This window comes from Leuciscus leuciscus (assembly GCF_965113295.1).
Source record: "Leuciscus leuciscus genome assembly, chromosome: 3".
NCBI classification, from domain to species: domain Eukaryota; kingdom Metazoa; phylum Chordata; class Actinopteri; order Cypriniformes; family Leuciscidae; genus Leuciscus; species Leuciscus leuciscus.
In genome coordinates, this window is record NC_138727.1 from 41056704 (window position 1) to 41079610 (window position 22907).

The 22907-nt window shown below is 44.6% G+C and overlaps 1 protein-coding gene across 1 annotated transcript; it reads right to left on the reverse strand.

The window, feature by feature from the left end:
- Positions 1 to 1530: 1530 nt before the first annotated feature.
- On the reverse strand, positions 1531 to 3491 carry LOC309495975 (uncharacterized protein). Its single transcript, XM_082165899.1, has 2 exons — positions 2290 to 3491; positions 1531 to 1692 (listed from the first exon to the last, which is right to left on the reverse strand). Exon 1 carries the CDS (start codon positions 3386 to 3388, stop codon positions 2585 to 2587), a length of 804 nt encoding a protein of 267 aa, XP_082022025.1. The 5' UTR covers positions 3389 to 3491; the 3' UTR covers positions 1531 to 1692; positions 2290 to 2584.
- Positions 3492 to 22907: the final 19416 nt, after the last annotated feature.

Consider the following 22907-nt stretch of genomic DNA (forward strand, 5'->3'; position numbering starts at 1 on the left):
AAGGTAGTCGTGACAGACGCCTCCAAGACAGGTTGGGGCGCACTGTGCGACTGTAGGCCAGCCTTTGGCTCTTGGGCAGAGCCAAAGTCAAGCTGGCACATCAACTCCCTGGAAATGATGGCAGTGCTCCTGGCCTTCAGAGAATTTCAGCAGTAGCTCAGAGGGCACCACGTCCTAGTCCAGTCGGACAACATGACAGTGGTAACCTATATAAATCACCAGGTCCTGTCTACTGAACAGATAACACCCACTGCCCGATATTCTTTTCGAAGGAAAAGGATGCATTAGCCCACAGGTGGCTTCCTCTACACCTTTATGCCTTCCCTCCGGTACCGGTACCTAGGATATGTCACCTTTTTCTAGGCACCTTTATATGCAGAAATGGGCTATCTTTTCCGGCTGGTACACAGCCCGGCTTATAGACCCCATGTCTTGTGAGCCCACTCTCTCTTTTCTACAGGAGCTGTTGGACGGCAGACACACTCTATCCATGCTCAAAGTATACACGCCAGCTATCGTGGCATACCATGTCCCTATAGCTGGCCAGTCTATTGGGAAACATGACCTGATGGTCAGATTTCTCAGAGGGGCCAGGAGGCTTAACCCGCCTCGCCCCAACATCACTTAGGCGTCCCACTCCACCAGAAGAATGGCCTCCTCCTGGGCCTGGTCTAGCAGAATATCCATGGCTGTCATTTGTGCGGCGGTCGGCAGATCCTTGTCGTCCATCTTTATCAGGTTCTATAACCTAGACGTCCCGGTCCTTCAGGCACGGGTTCTGTCTGCCTAAATCAGTCTCCGCCCTCAGGGTTTTTTTTCTAAGAGATACCATACTATACCATACCATTTCTGGGCATTCTAAGTCCTTGACTCTAGTAGCCTACCTGGGGCCCTCATTACTGAGCGCCCCCCGGGCTACAGCTTCACGGGACGGCTTCTGTTCTGCGCTGGTAGCATGGCATTTTGCAGTGCGTTCCCCAGGGAGTCAGGAACTGATGCAAAACGAGTTAACCGTATCAAAAGGGAACGCTCCGGTTACTGACGTAACCCTTGGATAACGGGAACGAGCAGCATGCTAAAAAGCTATTTGTCTGTGAAAAGCACAGACTTGAACCAATCAGGCTTCAGTATTTGGAGTTTGGCGTTTCCCAAAATCCAAAGAGATTGGAGATCGGAGTTTCGGAGTTTCCCCATACGTGTCAGAAACTGACACAATGCTCGTTCCCGTTATCTCAAGGAACCGAGGGTACGTTAGTAACTGTAGCGAATCCATCAGGATGAATTATTTTTGAGTTCATGTATACTTTCTCTTTTTTTGCATTGCAGTGCTATTATAGTTTTGGATTTTTAATCAAGTATAATTTTTCAAATCATAAACTTAAAGTAATCTTGACTATTTGAGAGTTGAAACAAAGATTAAATTACAAATTATTTTAAGTGGGTTGTGCAAAACATTAAATACTATTAAATTGTATAGTGGAAATTAGGAATATATTTTCATTATAATACTAATATAAGTTGGGTTTATTCATACTGTGCAGAAGAAGACTGGCTTCATTGATTTGGATAGTTTATGGATCGTTAGGTAGAGCTCACAGCGGGTGATCGGTCAGAATCACGCAAGATTTCTTCATTGGAAGTATTTATTGAATTTACAACTGCATGATTGAATATGTACATTGATGTGTGGTTCTGAAACAAATAAAGAAATAAAACAAACATAATTAGTTGAATGCGAATAAATGATTATCATGCAACAAACCTCTATTTGTATTAACTGCATCCTATTCTAACATATATAGCAGAAATAAAATACAACAATATCTTAACATGGCCGAAACTGACAGTAAAGAATGAAAAAGGCTGTTATGTAGGTCTAAGCAGCTACAACTATAACAATAAGAAAGGATAAACCATTCGCAATACAATGGCTCCCTCTGCTGGTCACATAAATAACTACACCAGGCCGCTCCGAGAGGTGTCACGTGACGACCAGTGTACATGCGGGAGGTGCGTGCCCTATAACCAATTAACTGGATTGAAGGCGAATATCAGCGCGATAGTTTTCAAACTATGCACAAAGGTGCTTAACTGGTATTCTACAATGTGTACCCAAAGAATAATGCCCGAGTGGCAACTTATACATTGATAGAAAGAAGCATCACAACACGAGGTCTAGCCGTGCAGGAAACGCCTGAGCTTACATTTAGCAACACTAAACAGACAAAACACTACCAATCTAGCCTTAGCAATAACAGTCAAGAAGAACAACAAAATACCGATTCTTACTTGTAAAGACGCACACAGAATAAAGCAGTTGTATCAAGGCAGGTTGTAAGTCCGTGCAGTTAGCGTACACTACTGGCAAAAGTCTCTGACAGAATGCCGTGTGCGGCAATCCTGAATCAACTTGTGATTGGCTAAGAGTCCAGGTGAAGCGAGGCGTCTTCCAGTAGTAGAGAGAGAGAGTCACAGTAAAGTGTCTGATGCTTAGCGGTCACAAGGGGGCCTTTTTTACAGCCGCCCCCAGATTACTGAAGGGAATCTGCAGAAGAAGAAAAGGCGCCCACTCGTCCGGTAGTGGTTAGTCTGACAACTCTGGAAGCTGGATGAGTCGAGCCACAGGGCGGGTGTACGCCCGGTCTCCTACATTCACTTCAGCAGATCGTACTTTACCGTCGAGGCCAGGGGAGATGCTGGTCACTGTACCCACTGGCCACAGTGAGCGAGGGAGCTGCGGGTCAATGATGAGGACCGTCTTGCCAATGTGCAGGTCTGGGTTTTCAGCATTCCACTTCTGTCGGGCCTGGAGGCTGGGCAAATAGAAACGGATAAAATGCTTCCAGAAGTGGTCAGCCAACAGCTGGCTATGGCGCCAACGCCTACTGCTCAGGAGTTCGGAGTCAGGATACACCACCTGCGGGAGAGAGGCATCTGGCCGCCCAATGAGCAGTGAGTTGGGAGTTATTGGATCAGGGTTGGCGATGTCTGCAGATGTGTAGCCTAATGGTTTAGAGTTGAGAATCCCTTCAATCTCAATTAGTAGGGTTCTCAGTACCTCATCTGTCACAAGCTGGGCTCCAAGGGTTACTTGCAGAGCTTGTTTTACTGAGCGTATCTCGCGCTCCCAGCAGCCACCAAAGTGGGGGGCGTTAGGTGGATTAAACTTCCAGTCGATTTGCTGAGAGGCGAGTTGAGCTTTGATGTCTGGAGCAAGGTCGGCGAATGCTTCCCGGAGCTCTCGATCACCACCTCTGAAGTTAGTCCCCTGGTCTGAAATCAGCTCGAACGGCTTTCCTCTGCGGGCGATGAACCGTCTCAGGGCCATGAGGAATGAGTCTGCATTCAAACTAGAGAGCAGGTCGATATGCACGGCTCGGGTGGTCATGCATTTAAAGATTATTCCCCAGCGCTTTTCACTCCTTCTTCCGATCACTACCGAGTATGGCCCGAAGCAGTCTACTCCTGTTGAGTAAAATGCTGGCTTGAAAAGTCGGACTCTGGATGGAGGCAGGTCTGCCATTTTAGGGATTTGTGGCTTTCCGCGCCATTTCTGACACTCTTTGCACTTGCGCTGAAAGCGGCGGATAGCCTCTCGCCCTCCTGGTAGCCAATACTTGCGGCGCATCTCTGAGAAGACCCTCTCTGGGCCTGGATGGTGCAGACGGTAATCATACTCTTGAATGAGCAGCTGCGTGACTGGGTGTTTGGCATCCAGCACCACCGGGTGAACAGTATCCGGTTCCAGCTGGTTACTATGGCGCAGACGTCCGCCAACACGGATGAGCTTGTCACTGTGGTCGAACTCTGGTGCCAGCTTGAGAAGTCTGCTGCTCTTAGCGACTGGTTTCCCTGACTGCAGCTGGGCATATTCAATAGGAAAACTGTCTTGTTGGACCTGTTGTAGCAGAGCTAGCTGGGCTTGCCTGTAGACTGTGACATTGCCTGGGGCCGCCCCATGTAGAGTTTTAGTTGTGGCGGTCAGGAGCTCTTTGAAGGAAGAGAACTTTTTAGCGTCAGGGAGATGACTTGGCAAGGTAGTAGTGAGGCCGCAGAACAGAGGTTTCTTGAGCTCTTCACCCTGATCTGCCTCTGTCTGAATCTGAGGACTTTGTGGCCATTTGTCTGGGTCACACCACAAGAAGGTTGGGCCTTGACCCCAGCGGCTGTCTGGTGTCAATGTGTCGAGAGGTTTGCCACGCGTAATGTCGTCGGCAGGGTTCTGTGCAGAGTCCACGTACCGCCATGTGTCGCCCTCGGTGAGATCTTGAATCTCTGCCACACGTGTGCCAACAAACACTTTGAATCGGCATGACTCCGACTGCAGCCACTTGAGCACGGTAGTAGAGTCCGACCAGAGCACCACCCGCTGGATGGACAGTGTGAGTTCAGATTTGAGGATCCGAGCCATTTGTGCTCCAGTCAGGGCAGCGCATAACTCCAGGCGTGGGATTGACTGTTGCTTTTTTGGAGCAACTCTGGATCTCGCAGTGACAAAAGCTACTTGGACGACTCCATGAGGATTCTCGGTTCTGAGGTATGCCACAGAGCCATAGGCTTGCTCTGAAGCATCACAGAACACGTGGATCTGACGCTCACAGGTGGGAGAGTCTAACTCATGGCCAGTGTAACACCTCGGAAGTGCTATGCTCTGTAGGTGAGGTAACTCGTCCTCCCACTCTCTCCATGCGGCTAGCAGGTGATCCGGCAGAGCAGGGTCGTCCCAGTCACGCTTTTTGTCCCACAGGTGTTGGATGACAACTTTGGCCCTGGTGGTGTAAGGTACTAGGAAGCCAAGGGGGTCATATTGGCTTGCCACCACTTTATAGATGGAGCGCATAGTGACAACTTCTTCAGTGACTACAGCCTCTCGACACTTGAAGGACAGGGTGTCCTCTCGGCAGTCCCACTGCAGGCCCAGGGCTGATTCTCCTTGACCTGGGTGACCTTGGGCGATCCACTTTTCAGCACTAGCCGATCTCGCCTCAGCAGGGAGGTGACGGATGGTGTCTGGATGGGTACTGGCCCACTGGCGTAACTCAAAGCCTCCCTCGGCGAGGAGAGTCTGCAGCTTGTTGATGATGGGCTTGGCATCTTCAACTGTAGGCACACTCTGAAGACAGTTATCCACGTAGAAATGTCTTAACACGGAGTCTCTCACTGCTTCAGCTGGCTGAGTATGGTCGGTGACGTGCTTCTGTAGGGCGTATGTAGCACAGCAGGGGCTACAGGTAGTACCGAAGGGAAGCACTTTCCACTGATAGACTGTGGGTTGTTCATCACGCTTGAGCTCCCTCCAGAGGAAGCGGAGGAGAGGCTCATCCTCCGGAAGGAGCCTGACCTGGTGAAACATCCCCCGTATGTCACTGCTGAAGGCCACACAATGTTCTCTGAATCGCAAGAGAACTGAAAGGAGAGGTGGACCGAGGGTTGGACCTGGGAGCAGGAGTTTGTTCAAGTCAGTGGCGTTGTACTGGAAAGAACAATTAAAAACCACTCGGTGCTTGCCATTGTGCTCGACAAGGTGGTGTGGGATGTACCAGCTGCTTAAGGTGTTCTCTGTGCCATGGGGTAGTTTCGCCACATAGCCAGCCTGTTCAAGTCTCTGGATCTCTGCGTTGTAGACTTGGGCCGTCTCAGGGTTCTTCGCCAGCCGCCTTTCCGTATTCCGGAGCTGAGGGAAGTTCTTCACGCGGAGGAGAGGAGTAGCATAGCGGTGAACACCATTAACATCTACTCGCACCGTCTGTTTATCCAAGCATTCAAGGGCCTCCTTGTCCTGCCGTGACCTTGTACTGGCCTTTTCGCTGCGCCATGGGAGGACGTCCAGCTGCCACAGTCTCTCAATGTGCTGGTAGATGTCAGCTGGAGGTGCCCCGAAGGTGGTGAATAGACAGCATTGTTCGATAAGGTACTGCTTTAGATTGTTGGTCGGACCTTGCAGCGTCCATCCGAGACGGGTGCGGACAGCAACCGGTGCACCAGGGGGACCAAAGATGACTGGCTCAACTGGAGTCACCAAGTGAGGGTGGTCTGAGCCAATGAGCAGTAGCGGGACAATGTCCTTGAATGAAGGGATAGAAAGCTTCTTCAAATGTTTGTATTTGCTCTGCAGTGCTTTGAAGGGATACGTGTGCTGGCCTAGCCCGAGCTTGGGTGCGGTAAAGGCTCCTTGGATGTTGTATACCATGGCTGGAGAACAGGCTGGGGAGATGCTAAATGAGACAGCCGCCCCGTGAAGCGTCTGCAGCTCCTGTCTGACTGTACGCAGGGGCAAATCCTCAGGCTGACCTTCAAGGCCCAGTTGTTGGACAGCTGGTTGGAGGAGCAGGGTGCGTTCGGAGCCGTCGTCTAGCACAGCGTATGTCTCTAGAGTTTGGTCACCATGGCGGAGGATAACTTTACTGACCTTGAGAAGCACACGATGGCCCTGCGGTGGCTTGCCAATGTATAGCACTTGGTCTGCACTTGGTATGGACAAAGGTTTGCTCTCACTGGACTTCACCTGGTCAGGCCTTCTCTCAGCTTTGTCAGCCTTGGCTAAACTTCTCTCGCTGACATCGTGCAAAGCAAGCAGATGTCTGCTGTTGCATGTTTTACAGCACATCTTTAGATCACATTCAGCTGATCTGTGTTCTCTGCCGCATCGCCAACATCGGTTGTTGTCCTGAATCCAGTTACGTTTCTGGGTGGTGCTGAGCAGTTTGAAATTTGCGCAACTATTCAAAGTGTGCTTGTAGTTCTCACAGAATGGGCAGAACTTCTTTGCATCTAGACTGGTTGGAGGAGTAGATTTGGCCGGCTCCCTAGCTCCCAGCATGAGGACTGAGGCCTTAGGTGACGACCTGACAGTACTCTTGGAGTCTTTGGGCTTAGATCCAGTGTCCTTTCTCAAGCGATATTGTGCTATATCCTCCTGGATCTGGAGCTCGTATTCCAACCAATCTGCTAGGTCCAGAAGAGTGGGGATAGGAATGCGGAGCGGGTGGATGTAGCGCCTGAAACTGGACCTCAGGTCGTGCGGTAGCTTGCCCAGTAGACGAGTGACATGAGAACCACAGTCCAGCTCAACTTGCCCCTTTAAACCGAGCTGCTCCAACATGCTCACCAGGGATCTGACGTTCAGGGCGAACAACCTGAATGACTTAATGTCTCCACTCTGAATGTTGGGGCCGTCCATCAGTTCGGCAATACGCTGAAGGGCGAGTTGGTGTGGCTGCCCGTACTGCTGGTTTAAACGTGCCATAGTGTCAGTGAAGGGGTAATCAGAATTGCTGTAAGAATCTGCCACCAGCAACGCTTCCTCCAGCTTCAGATGATCCACTAATATCTGGAACTTGAAACGTTCAGTGGCATCTCTAGGAAGGAGATTGTCTAGAGCAATACGGAGTCTTGCAAAGTCTCTTGGGTTAGGACGGTTGAAGTTCGGGATTGTAGGAGTGGGCCCTCTGTATGTTCTTTCCTGTCCACCAGGGGGAGTCACTGAGCGTCGGCGTCTGGGCTCGTGCCGAGGTGAAGGGAAACTACGTCTCTCACGCTGGTCAGGAGAGTAGCTGCGGCGGCGTGCAGGAGAATAGTCACCTCGGCGTGATGGTTCTCTGTATTCTCTGTAGGAATAACGAGAGTCTCTGTAACTGGCGTGGCGCTCAGGTGAGCGGCGGTGGCTGGACTGCTCATAGTTATAATGAGAACTGTAGCGCCCTTCCCTGGACTCATAGCTTCGTTGCAGGGCCTGGTGCTTGGTGCGTACTGGCTCGGGAGAGCGCTTAGGTGAGGGAGAGTTATATCTGGTTGATTCTCATTAGTCCTTTGTCTCTCTGCTGTAGTCATGATGCCTGTCAGAGGACCGTTGTGGTGGTGTCTCCCTGTCCCGGAAGTAGACTGATTTATACTGGGTTGAAGCACCTCCATAATCCAGCCCTTCTCGATAAAGTCTATCTCTGGCAGTTACAGTACGTGGCTCTGGACGGGAACTGCTGGGCTCCACTTTGGCTCTGAGCTGCTCGTTCTGTATTTTTAATTCCTCCATTGCTGCTAGGAGATCTTCCCTTTCACGCTCTAGTATGTGGCACTCCCTTCTCCACTCATCTGCAGAAGATTCCCATTTGTCAGTGACTGACCATCGCGCTGGGCTGTGATGCAATTGACTTTCTGGGGATGCAGAGCGTGAATCAGGTCTGCTGCGGTCCTCTTCGTCTAGCTGCTCTCTGGACTGTGACTCAGAAGACTTCTTGGTTTGAGATCTGGTCGGGAGATCAGACAAGTCATAATCTTGCAAGTAGTTAGGGAGGGACCGCTGCCTCCTGGATCGTGCACTAGACTCTTTATCCGAGGTGGTAGACATCTTGCTCCGCTGCAGGCTCTGGATCCGGCTCGAAGGACCACTTTGTTCAGAAGAAGACTGGCTTCATTGATTTGGATAGTTTATGGATCGTTAGGTAGAGCTCACAGCGGGTGATCGGTCAGAATCACGCAAGATTTCTTCATTGGAAGTATTTATTGAATTTACAACTGCATGATTGAATATGTACATTGATGTGTGGTTCTGAAACAAATAAAGAAATAAAACAAACATAATTAGTTGAATGCGAATAAATGATTATCATGCAACAAACCTCTATTTGTATTAACTGCATCCTATTCTAACATATATAGCAGAAATAAAATACAACAATATCTTAACATGGCCGAAACTGACAGTAAAGAATGAAAAAGGCTGTTATGTAGGTCTAAGCAGCTACAACTATAACAATAAGAAAGGATAAACCATTCGCAATACAATGGCTCCCTCTGCTGGTCACATAAATAACTACACCAGGCCGCTCCGAGAGGTGTCACGTGACGACCAGTGTACATGTGGGAGGTGCGTGCCCTATAACCAATTAACTGGATTGAAGGCGAATATCAGCGCGATAGTTTTCAAACTATGCACAAAGGTGCTTAACTGGTATTCTACAATGTGTACCCAAAGAATAATGCCCGAGTGGCAACTTATACATTGATAGAAAGAAGCATCACGAAACGAGGTCTAGCCGTGCAGGAAACGCCTGAGCTTACATTTAGCAACACTAAACAGACAAAACACTACCAATCTAGCCTTAGCAATAACAGTCAAGAAGAACAACAAAATACCGATTCTTACTTGTAAAGACGCACACAGAATAAAACAGTTGTATCAAGGCAGGTTGTAAGTCCGTGCAGTTAGCGTACACTACTGGCAAAAGTCTCTGACAGAATGCCGTGTGCGGCAATCCTGAATCAACTTGTGATTGGCCAAGAGTCCAGGTGAAGCGAGGCGTCTTCCAGTAGTAGAGAGAGAGAGTCACAGTAAAGTGTCTGATGCTTAGCGGCCACAAGGGGGCCTTTTTTACACATACTATTTGAGTTTACTCACGTTACCGGAAATGTTCAGGTTAAAACATTCATTTTACATAAAATACATAAATTACACACAGTTGGTTTCTGCTCTGTTAACAAAAGGAAACATGTAAACAGGTAGGGAGGCGGAAAAGACAATAGCTTTCAAAAGAAAAGTAAAATTGTAAAAAAACATGAGTTACATGGAAAATCTAAAACTTTACAATGGCCTAGCCTTGAACTGTTTTAATGTAAGGAATTTATTTTTAAGATGACATAGTGACACATTACTACATACAGTAAGTACATGTAGTAAATTAATATTACTCCGTACTTATTTTAGTAAGTACAATCTAACTACGTCACCTTAAAAGTAAGCAAAAATGACTATTATATTTGAAATTACGGCCCATTTTATTACTACAGCTTTCTGGTCCAGCCATGAATGCATTCATGAACTGTTAAGTTATAAAAGTAATATTAAAAAGTATGTCATCAATAAGGCCAGAATACAGGTGTTTTTGTAAATGCACATCATGATTTTCTATTCAAATGTTGCACCAACATTTGTTTGGACCTTCCCATAATAAGCTGTTGAAAAACAACATTATTTTTAAGAACACATTAATGACATGAGCTAAAACAACAGGGACAATTCAATGCAAAAAAAACAAAAACCAAAAAAAAACAGCATGAGTGGACATTTTTCTTGAAAATGCCATTAAGTATTAGCAGGTATTTAATCAGATCAGGCATAACACAAGATAGCATTAGTCTATTAGGCTACTTTACTTATTAAGGGTCAAGCACTGAAGATGTGTAGGGACCTATTATAATCGTTGGCGTTCTTATTATTATGACCGCCGCTAGCGTAGCTAGCCGGTCATATAGGGATTGTCAAAGTTTTTTTTTTTTTTTTTTTTCGTCACCTTACTGAATTTTTCGTCAACGATACCAGGGACACCGAAGCACCGGGGAACATGAAATTTGGTGGGCATGTAGCCCCACTAGACTTCTAAGGAAAAATTTCGTTTGGTCCCCGGGGGCCACTCCCCCCCCGCGCTGGGCCCCCCCAAACCCCCAAAAATGCAGTTTTTCCTAAATAACTACCTGAACCGTGGCACCGAGGATGAAGAAATTTTTATGGTATGTTGGTCTACTAGACTTTTACGGAAAAATTTCGTTTGGTCCCTGGGGGCCACTTCCCCCCCCGCGCTGGGGCCCCCTTAAATTTTTCGTCAACGATACCAGGGACACCGAAACACCGGGGAACATGAAATTTGGTGGGCATGTAGCCCCACTAGACTTCTAAGGAAAAATTTCGTTTGGTCCCCGGGGGCCACTCCCCCCCCGTGCTGGGCCCCCCCAAACCCCAAAAAATGCAGTTTTTCCTAAATAACTACCTGAACCGTGGCACCGAGGATGAAGACATTTTTATGGTATGTTGGTCTACTAGACTTTTACGGAAAAATTTCGTTTGGTCCCCGGGGGCCACTTCCCCCCCCGCGCTGGGGCCCCCTTAAATTTTTCGTCAACGATACCAGGGACACCGAAACACGGGGGAACATGAAATTTGGTGGGCATGTAGCCCCACTAGACTTCTAAGGAAAAATTTCGTTTGGTCCCCGGGGGCCACTCCCCCCCCGCGCTGGGCCCCCCCAAACCCCAAAAAATGCAGTTTTTCCTAAATAACTACCTGAACCGTGGCACCGAGGATGAAGAAATTTTTATGGTATGTTGGTCTACTAGACTTTTACGGAAAAATTTCGTTTGGTCCGTGGGGGCCACTTCCCCCCCCGCGCTGGGGCCCCCGTAAATTTTTCGTCAACGATACCAGGGACACCGAAACACCGGGGGACATGAAATTTGGTGGGCATGTAGCCCCACTAGACTTCTAAGGAAAAATTTCGTTTGGTCCCCGGGGGCCACTCCACCCCCGCGCTGGGCCCCCCCAAACCCAAAAAAATGCAGTTTTTCCTAAATAACTACCTGAACCGTGGCACCGAGGATGAAGAAATTTTTGTGGTATGTTGGTCTACTAGACTTTTACGGAAAAATTTCATTTGGACCCCGGGGGCCACTCCCCCCCCCCCCCTCGCTGGGGCCCCCGTACATTTTTCGTCAACCATACCAGGGACACCGAAACACCGGGGAACATGAAATTTGGTGGGCATGTAGCCCCACTAGACTTCTAAGGAAAAATTTCGTTTGGTCCCCGGGGGCCACTCCCCCCCCGTGCTGGGCCCCCCCAAACCCCAAAAAATGCAGTTTTTCCTAAATAACTACCTGAACCGTGGCACCGAGGATGAAGAAATTTTTATGGTATGTTGGTCTACTAGACTTTTACGGAAAAATTTCGTTTGGTCCCCGGGGGCCACTTCCCCCCCCGCGCTGGGGCCCCCTTAAATTTTTCGTCAACGATACCAGGGACACCGAAACACCGAGGAACATGAAATTTGGTGGGCATGTAGCCCCACTAGACTTCTAAGGAAAAATTTCGTTTGGTCCCCGGGGGCCACTCCCCCCCCGCGCTGGGCCCCCCCAAACCCCAAAAAATTCAGTTTTTCCTAAATAACTACCTGAACCGTGGCACCGAGGATGAAGAAATTTTTATGGTATGTTGGTCTACTAGACTTTTACGGAAAAATTTCGTTTGGTCCGTGGGGGCCACTTCCCCCCCCGCGCTGGGGCCCCCGTAAATTTTTCGTCAACGATACCAGGGACACCGAAACACCGGGGAACATGAAATTTGGTGGGCATGTAGCCCCACTAGACTTCTAAGGAAAAATTTCGTTTGGTCCCCGGGGGCACTCCACCCCCGCGCTGGGCCCCCCCAAACCCAAAAAAATGCAGTTTTTCCTAAATAACTACCTGAACCGTGGCACCGAGGATGAAGAAATTTTTGTGGTATGTTGGTCTACTAGACTTTTACGGAAAAATTTCATTTGGTCCCCGGGGGCCACTCCCCCCCCCCTCGCTGGGGCCCCCGTAAATTTTTCGTCAACCATACCAGGGACACCGAAACACCGGGGAACATGAAATTTGGTGGGCATGTAGCCCCACTAGACTTCTAAGGAAAAATTTCGTTTGGTCCCCGGGGGCCACTCCCCCCCCGCGCTGGGCCCCCCCAAACCCAAAAAAATGCCGTTTTTCCTAAATAACTACCTGAACCGTGGCACCGAGGATGAAGAAATTTTTATGGTATGTTGGTCTACTAGACTTTTACGGAAAAATTTCGTTTGGTCCCCGGGGGCCACTTCCCCCCCGCGCTGGGGCCCCCTTAAATTTTTCGTCAACGATACCAGGGACACCGAAACACCGGGGAACATGAAATTTGGTGGGCATGTAGCCCCACTAGACTTCTAAGGAAAAATTTCGTTTGGTCCCCGGGGGCCACTCCCCCCCCGCGCTGGGCCCCCCCAAACCCAAAAAAATGCAGTTTTTCCTAAATAACTACCTGAACCGTGGCACCGAGGATGAAGAAATTTTTATGGTATGTTGGTCTACTAGACTTTTACGGGAAAATTTCGTTTGGTCCGCGGGGGCCACTTCCCCCCCCGCGCTGGGGCCCCCGTACATTTTTCGTCAATGATACCAGGGACACCGAAACACCGGGGAACATGAAATTTGGTGGGCATGTAGCCCCACTAGACTTCTAAGGAAAAATTTCGTTTGGTCCTCGGGGGCCACTCCCCCCCCGCGCTGGGCCCCCCCAAACCCCAAAAAATGCAGTTTTTCCTAAATAACTACCTGAACCGTGGCACCGAGGATGAAGAAATTTTTGTGGTATGTTGGTCTACTAGACTTTTACGGAAAAATTTCATTTGGTCCCCGGGGGCCACTTCCCCCCCCCGCGCTGGGGCCCCCGTAAATTTTTCGTCAACCATACCAGGGACACCGAAACACCGGGGAACATGAAATTTGGTGGGCATGTAGCCCCACTAGACTTCTAAGGAAAAATTTCGTTTGGTCCCCGGGGGCCACTCCCCCCCCGCGCTGGGCCCCCCCAAACCCAAAAAAATGCAGTTTTTCCTAAATAACTACCTGAACCGTGGCACCGAGGATGAAGACATTTTTATGGTATGTTGGTCAACTAGACTTTTACGGAAAAATTTCGTTTGGTCCCCGGGGGCCACTTCCCCCCCCGCGCTGGGGCCCCCGTAAATTTTTCGTCAACGATACCAGGGACACCGAAGCACCGGGGAACATGAAATTTGGTGGGCATGTAGCCCCACTAGACTTCTACGGAAAAATTTCGTTTGGTCCCCGGGGGCCACTCCCCCCCCGCGCTGGGCCCCCCCAAACCCCCAAAAATGCAGTTTTTCCTAAATAACTACCTGAACCGTGGCACCGAGGATGAAGAAATTTTTATGGTATGTTCGTCTACTAGACTTTTACGGAAAAATTTCGTTTGGTCCCCGGGGGCCACTCCCCCCTCCCCGCGCTGGGGCCCCCGTAAATTTTTCGTCAACGATACCAGGGACACCGAAGCACCGGGGAACATGAAATTTGGTGGGCATGTAGCCCCACTACACTTCTACGGAAAAATTTCGTTTGGTCCCCGGGGGCCACTCCCCCCCCCGCGCTGGGCCCCCCCAAACCCCAAAAAATGCAGTTTTTCCTAAATAACTACCTGAACCGTGGCACCGAGGATGAAGACATTTTTATGGTATGTTGGTCTACTAGACTTTTACGGAAAAATTTCGTTTGGTCCCCGGGGGCCACTTCCCCCCCCTGCGCTGGGGCCCCCGTAAATTTTTCGTCAACGATACCAGGGACACCGAAACACCGGGGAACATGAAATTTGGTGGGCATGTAGCCCCACTAGACTTCTACGGAAAAATTTCGTTTCGTCACACACTGACATCCACACGCACAGACACACACCCATACACACACATACAAATCCACATGCACAGACACACACACACACAAACACACACGCGCACACATGTACGCACACATACATACACGCACAGACACACACACACACACACACAGACACACACATACACAAATACACACACATACACACACACACACACACACACACACACACACACACACACACACACACACACACACACACACACACACAGACAGACATGCACATACTATTACTTTTTTTAGGTATATACATAAACACGCAATACAGCCAAATTACTCCACGTCATTTATTTTTGTGGAAAGCCAGTGCAGGCCTGAGCGGCGGTCATATTTTGTACCGCGATGCGGTACATCTAGTTATTATTCCGCTCTTGGAGTCTATGGCTGCCCATAGAACTACTACTAAAAGTAATTAAATTTGACACACAGATAGAGGACAGTCTGAACAGTCACCAGAGTAAATTTGGAGTCTCTAACTCAGTCCCTCTAGCGCCACCAACTGTCTAAATTTTTACTTACGTTTATGCGATTGCACCTTATGATGTCATTAAAAACTTTCTGCCATTTAGAATTTTCAAACTCCTCGTAGGCCTTTGCTCCGATTTTTACGGAAATTTAACCAGATCATCTTCAGAAAAATGCAGACAAAATGCTATGGAATTCAAGATGATTTGTCAAACCATTCTCGAATAACGTGCAAACGAATTTGACGAAGAGCACACCAAAAATGGACTTGAGGCTATATCTCTGCCACGCTTCAGCGTATTCTGACCAAACTTGGTGTATGTTATGACAACCATGACATGTGGCCATCTGCACAGTTTAGGCGCAGTGCCACCTAGTGGTCAGGGGATATGAAAAATTGACATTTTTGCTTATAATTTCTGAACTGTTTGGCCAAAAATCCATAAAACTTGTCTCTTTTGATTCTGTGCATCATACCAAGTCAAACGATACCCAATTTTCCCATTTGCCATTTTGGGCATTAGACAAATTGAATTTTGTCATAAAATGCTATATTTTATGAATGCATTGGCGTATCGTAATGAAACTCGGTATTGTCAGGGTTCTGTCACCTCGGTCTAGTGTCTGTATCTGATTATTGGTTCAGTTTCCACACCTGTCCTCCCTCATTACCTGCCTTGTTTGCTGTCTTATTTATCCCCCTTGTGTTTGCTGTCCTGTGTCAGATTGTTGTCGCATGCGGTTGTTTCCCTGCCTGTCTGATGATTCCAGTCATGTATGTTTTCTACCTAGTCAAGTCTAGCCTGTAGTGTTTCCCCCACAGCGGCTTGGGTGAGTTCAAATCTAATTGGACGGCTTGTTTCATTGTGGGGCTGCGGTGGAAAAAATGGACACACTGGTTGCTTTGCACATTCTCGCTGTTTATGTTCCCTATGACATGAGCTAAAAAAAACATGGGGCCAAACATACTGTATGCAAAAAAAGGAGTGAGCACATATATATTTACAGTAGCTTATGAACAGATAAACAATGTGAACAGCACTTCTGCTGGCATCAAATATAACAATTATTCAGTATATTTTGCTGGTTGTACCATCAGCCCAGGTAGGACAATCCCTTCAATCAATTTCATATAGCTTAGTTTTTAGAGTAAAATTACACACATAATGCAATATTTATTACAAGATTTGATCCAGAAGTCATTACTAAAGTAGGCTATATAAAGTGCTGATAATTTGAATGAATTATTTCTTTTTGTAGCTCATAAAATGAAAGAAAACATTATGACAAGTCTTGTGCACACATTCTTTTCTGTTTTTCTCAGCTCTCTAGAACCATGTGCAATTCATCCTTCATTATCAACGGTTCAACCGTATTAATCGGTCAGGATATAAGTTGGTTCTGCATGTGTCAGGACCATTTTGGCCCTTATGTTGTTGTTTCCCTTTCAATGTTGTGCTTTATTGTGGGAACGCCGATCCATTGCTGGTCCCTCTGGGTGTTTATTCATGGGAACATTAAGCCAAACATGGTGTTTCCATTGAACATCACTATACTGGAGCTGCTTTTTTGCATCCAGTGCTTTGCAGACTTCCTTGATTTCAAGTTTTCAACTAAGGCGAGCTACAACTTATCTACATTTCTCATTGGTCTCACCTGGACTTTCAGACCTCTTATCCAGATCTGCACGTGTATGGAACAATATTTGGCAGTGATTCATCCACTAACATTCCTGAGATATAAGGGCATCCAGTACAGGATTGCATCAGTAGCAGTAGCTTGGATTATTGCAGTGGGCAACGGTTTGAGGCTTGTTTTCATCAGGATGACCTATTTTCGAGATCATGTATACTTTTTAATTTTTTGCATTGCAGCGATGATAACCTCATTTTGCTGTGTGTCTGTCCTTCGTGCCCTAGAGAGTCCAGGACCAGGTAAACAAAAGAATGAAGAGATGACAGAAAAAGACAGACACAATAGAACTGAAAGAGCTGTTGAGAATCAGCAGAAAAGGAAGGCCTTCAGAATCATCTCTCATATTTTAGTGACTATCCTGGTTTGTTATTTACCTCACGTAGTAGCTTATTTCATGTGCATAGCGGAAGTCAGTACACGTATATTTGTGTGTGAAGCTGTTCCATCCATTCTGTTCATCACTACGATTACTGTATTAATTTCACCACTAGTCAGAATGTATAATGATGGCCAGCTGAAGCACATGTGCTTTTCAAAGCTTAGAGGATAAATAAAAGGAAACTGATCTATTTTTTTTTTTTTTATCTATTTATTATTTTAGATCTCTTATGTGACGTTATGGAATGTACTGTGTGCTTAACTTAAAAATACAATCTTTCGACATAATTGGTATGGTGTGTCTTTTGTGAATTTTAATAAAATAACTAATTTAGTTAAAATCCCATGTTCTTGTACATTGGAAAATATTTGTTTAATCACTATGCAGTTGATCAATTTAAATTGATTAACAAAGACAACTGTAAATAGTCATTTAAATCGTTTTTCAGCAGATTTATAAACTATTTTTAAGGGGCAACAATCTGGAAGCCTTTTTGATGTCTGCCATACATCTAGTGAAATGAAACAGCACAAATATATTTGAAGAAAGCACACTAACGTAAAATTGCTACAGCACATACTGAACCTTATTCAAATCATTATGTGGACATTTATAAAATGTATTTATCCAATGTACTGTATATGGTATATATGATATGAGCAAATATGAAAATAAACAATTTTAGCTTGAATTTAGAACTAAGACTCCCCAACTACCTGAGCATCAAACCCTATATCTAAACCCATCAAACTCCCTTACATGTCCCCTAGTGCTTCTGTTGACTTTAAGACTTGAATTCCAATTTAACATATCAAGTAAATGCAGTTGCGTTTAATGTTAATTTCAATTAGTAACATAACATTTTGTTAAATTGGAAGTTAATCACTCTCTATGTGACAAATGCTATGAATTTACTATTTCCCTCATAAAATGAAAATCAGGATACCGAAGCAACAGAAAGCCCCTCATCCACCATGTTTCATATGTTCATTGGAAACTATGAATGCTTCCACTCACACTGTGTTTGCATAAAACTGACCCTGTTGTTTTAGCTGGGTGTTTATGATTGTTGGTACATTCAACATGTGAAATGGTCCAAACACCAATCTTGGTGTATTTGAATATACAATTCTGACCTTGTTGAATGTTATTGTAGACAGACATATTTTAACACTAACTTTCAGTAGCTTTAGAGTTTTGCATGTTTTCGACAAATGTTTTAATGAACAGTAACACATCATTTGGTCTCCATAAAAGAAAGTTTTGCAAAGCAGCCCCAATAATTCAATGGAAATCTATTTTTTTATAAGATCTCAAAATTGCTTATTATTTGACCATTTCAAGGATATTGCCCTTGTAGAGAGATCATTATCTGTGAACATAAAGCACAGGCCTCCACAGTCCTAATAAACGTATAGATGTATACAATTTAACCTTTGTGCGTCAATTAAACAAATATATGAAAATTATTTATTAACATTATTATATATAATTATATATATTATGTTGAACTCTAAAACTGCTATAAAATCAAAGCCTTAAATCTAAAGTTGTGTTCCAAATATGAGGTTGATATCTAAAAAATATCCACATTTTCCCAGTTAGATGCCAGCAAAGCTCCACTGGTACACACAGGTTTGTGATGTGCAGTATGTTTTTCTCTCTCAAATAGGCCTATTACACTCACACATTTTTTTTTTTTTTATTACACACATACAAACCACAGTCTGACATCCATACCAACACACCTACTCAATTTTAGCTGCATAATTTCCCCAACTGGCTCAATAATATGCATAAGCAGAAAACAGGAATAAAGTGATTTTTTTGCTTAATAGGCCAGACCCCAGAAAATGTCACCATCTGGTAAAAAAATTCAAAAATAAATAAAATTAAAAATTAAAAATAATAATTTTGAAGCCTTGCCAAACGAATAAAAGCCTATTAACAAAGATTGCATCATTTTATAGTTAAATAGCCCTGGGATTAAAAATTGCAGTTTTAATGGGTTTCAATGGGGACATTTTTGCCTTTGAGGACCTGAGTGGAACTATTTTGTGTACCTAGTGTAAAATAGATTTATTAAAGGAAATGGGGTTGAAATAGTACAATTCCAATAAAAATACACAATTGTGCCAAAATGTATGCAGTTGGCATTAAAATGATGCTGTTGAATGATGAAAGCTATATGAATCACCATCAACAAAGTTTGGATAGCAAGTCAAGATTTGTTTGGAATATTTCACAATATGCATATCTTTTGATATTTACAGTATAAGCACATGGCAATGACAAAACATGGTGTAAGACTGAAAATACTGGTTGAGGCCTGATTTATGGGACAAAAGGGCCCTGCTGGCTGATTAACATTTGACCTCCCCAATACAGCCTTTCTTCCTCTCAGAAACTAAGAACCCACACAAGAGCATGGTTTAATGCGAATGTTTATCATTGACTGTTATGCTTTTGGTGTCATTTGAAATGTCTCAAAGTGAGTGGTACAGATATCTCATATCCAGATAGATAAAATAAAAGGAAATAAGGTTTATAGAAGTTCATAGGAAACTGGTTTAGAGATAATGCCAGATAAGGCAACCCCCCTTCTGTGGGATAGAAGCCATTTGAGGGTGGTCTCACCCCATCCCCCTTCTCACCTGGTCAGAGGATAAAGGAAGGTGTTCTGGCTCTCTCTGTCTCTTCTTTTTGGCTGGACGTGGAATTGGATAGGTGGTTTCTCTCTCTCTCTCTCTCTCTCTCTCTCTCTCTCTCTCTCTCCCTCTTTCTTTCCCTTTCTCTCTCTCTATCTCAGGTACAAGCTGGGTAAGATTCTTTGGTGTAACCAATGTATAACCATGTTCTAGATATTTGAATTGATTGTGGAATTGATCTCTGATATCTGAAATATTAAATTGCTACAATGTGATTATTCCAACTGGGTTTGACATTGTTTATTTAATGGTTAAAAGGAATAGTCAAACATTCGCTCACTTTTAGTGAGGCACAGATATTATTAAAACCTTTCATTTATGGAGTCAGATGAATTAACGAGTAAATACATATGATTAATGTATTGCAAATTTAACCAACCAATACTTTGCATGAGTGAGGACAGAACATGTGATAACCTTCCCCGTGTATTGGCGAACCGGAGATTGGGCCGAATATAGCGGGCCTTACAAAATGGTGACCTCGACGTGATCTCAAAACAGATCAAAACAGTTTCACGAGAAATGTCCTTTTCAGCAAGTATTTGGGATTTTAAAATCAACAAGAGGTTTGAACATCTTCTCTTTCTTCCGCCGCGATGGTAAGTAAACTTTTTCTGCCCTTTATAGAAGTGTTGAAGAAATGTTTGCATTGTTTACGGGTCGGAATTAAAGCCCTTTGTTTAGAACGTTATGCGGCAGCTAGATGAAGAATGAAAACCCTTGCGCATTAGATTTTAAAGATCTCCTTATTTTGCCTAAGCAACAGGAAACGAAACAAGTGAGAATAACATCTTCCAAATAATTAATAACTCGATGAAGAGCTGAAAAAGTAAAGACTAAAAGTTTTAAAATCAGGCGCATGTTTTCCGGCCATTGTTGCAACCAGCAACACGTGAAAAGAATGAGCAAACTAATAGAAAACAGAGAAAGAAAAATCTAAGTTTGTAAACGATCGGAAAACACGTGATTTTATAAATAAAAAGGCAGATCGATGCATTGTTTATGAAAAGAACATTTTGGGAAAACAGGATGATATTATGTACAGGCTAAGACTCAAATATTAAGGCTATTGCTAAATGCTATTGGCATGCTGTTTTCAATCAAAACGCTCAAGGCTATGCTAAATGCTAAAGCCATGCTGCGTCCAAGACTAATGCTAAATGCTAAAGCCATGCTGCGTCCAAGACTAATGCTAAATGCTAAATGCTGGCTGACTGGTAGGCCCAAAAGCCACATTAAAAACATTAATATCCTATACTAAACCTAAACTAATCTTGACAGACTCTATTTTAAACAAAAAGACAAGTCAATGCATTTGTTTAAAAGCAAGTTTGAGAAAAACAGGATGATGTGATACATATTCATGTTTGCAATGATTCTGTTTGGATTTTCAAATTTGAAGTTGTGCTTAACACATTGTGCACATAGAACACAATTTGGTTGTTTGTGCTACAACATGCACATAGGCTAATTTAAAGTTTATTGTTTAAACACAGGATTACTTTACTGTAAGTGTAGTTGAAGCACTTAGGCAAAGGTGATATAGATGTTGTATTCTATTGTTTTGCTGTGGGTGTATTTGGAACACTTAGGTAAAAGGGTGGACACTGACGTGGACAGACGTGGACACTGGACACTGGACACGTGGACACTGACAACAACAAAGTTGACTTGCAACAACAAAGACACTGACAAAGACGTGGACACTGACAACAACAGCAACAAAAAGGCTCGAAGCTTTCGAAATGTGGCTGTATCGAAGAATGCTGAAAATCCCATGGACAGCCAAAACCACCAATACACAAGTTCTGCAAGACATGGGCACTGACAGGCAACTGCTGAAGACCATCATTAGCAGGAAGTGTCACTACTTAGGCCACATTGCCCGAAACGACCACAAATACCAGCTATTAAAGCAAATTCTGCAAGGAAAAATCGAAGGAAAAAAACGACCAGGACGGCCAAAAACGACATGGCTCAGTAACATCAAAACATGGCTACAATTAACAACAGCACAAACTCTACACGCCGTGCTAGACCGGGACCAATATCATCGTGAAGTCGCACACGCCGTTAGGCAGCACTAAAGAAGAAGGTAAAAGGGTTGTAGATGTTGTATTCTAGGCCATGTGTCCTGTGTAAACTGAAGTAAACGCGTGTGTCTGTGCTGAATTTGATGGCTATAATGTGATTCACAATGAATTTGAAAATCAGAAACAGCGAACGCATCTCATTAATCCTGAAACAAAAAACCTTTTCATATTTAAGGCTTCAGAGAACGAAATATTGTTATGTTTGAATGTATTCTGAATTACTCTGAGATTTGTTTTTTCCAAAATAGATTAACGGATTCGTATATTCCACAAGATTGCGTCAGAGATTAACGACGGTTAATAACTGATATCAGGAAGAGTGCGGGCTGCTTGGATGAGAGGATGGGTTAGTTCGACTAGGATCAGCAAGATGCTGATTGATCAACCTAGCTTGAACACTTCCGATGACTTCTGTTCTAATTTAATGTTACTTTAATGTTGTGCGGGAACAATCACGGGCCTGGCTAATCCAAAGCTATTAAAGAGAAGTAAAGTTGATCTACTGGCATCTTTAATGGTGGCCAAAACCTACTAAAGTAAAACGATTGAATTAAGTTCCTGAAGGGCATCCAAGAGGGCTACTGAATATATCTTTGTTTGTTGCGCGTTGGGATTACGGCAACGTCCTAGATATTTAGCCATTGCCTCAGCTTCTGATCTTCGGGACTGACCACTTGTGTCGTGCATCCTTAGGAGAAGGACTGCAAAGTGATATAGTTTCCTTATCTATAAACGGAAAAATATAAAGTAAGAGTAAATAGAAGAATCAAACGTTATAATGGCCATTTAAAAAGACTAAATGAGAAGAAAAGGTATTTGAAACCTAGCAAAGGGAAAAAGAAAAACAGCGAATGTACATCTTATCAGCCCTGAGCCAAAAGGCCTTTTAATATTCAAATGTATTGACATGAGAACAAGTAGAGATTTGACCATGTGTTAAGTTGTTCCAGAGACCGAAAACAATATAATTTGACTTGTATTGTTAAAGAATATAATTATATTATAACTTGAATTATAATAAACATTATATTACACTCGCCGAGCAGGACAATAATTGGAGAAGTGTGACTTTCATCATTAAAATTGAATTTCTGAAACAGAATTTCATTTGTGTGCTACCCAGTGCCAAAAAGGGGCGGAGTATGCCTTTATTTTTCACCGTTAGAAAACACGGCTAGGAGTGTGGCTCAGGTAATAGCACGCTAAATAATCCTTGACTGGGGTGCACCAACTGAATTGAATCTGATAAGATAAGTAAATTTACGAGGAGGGTGTGAAATGCTAAACAGCAGACAGAAGTACCACAGTTTTTTGCAGGTCAAA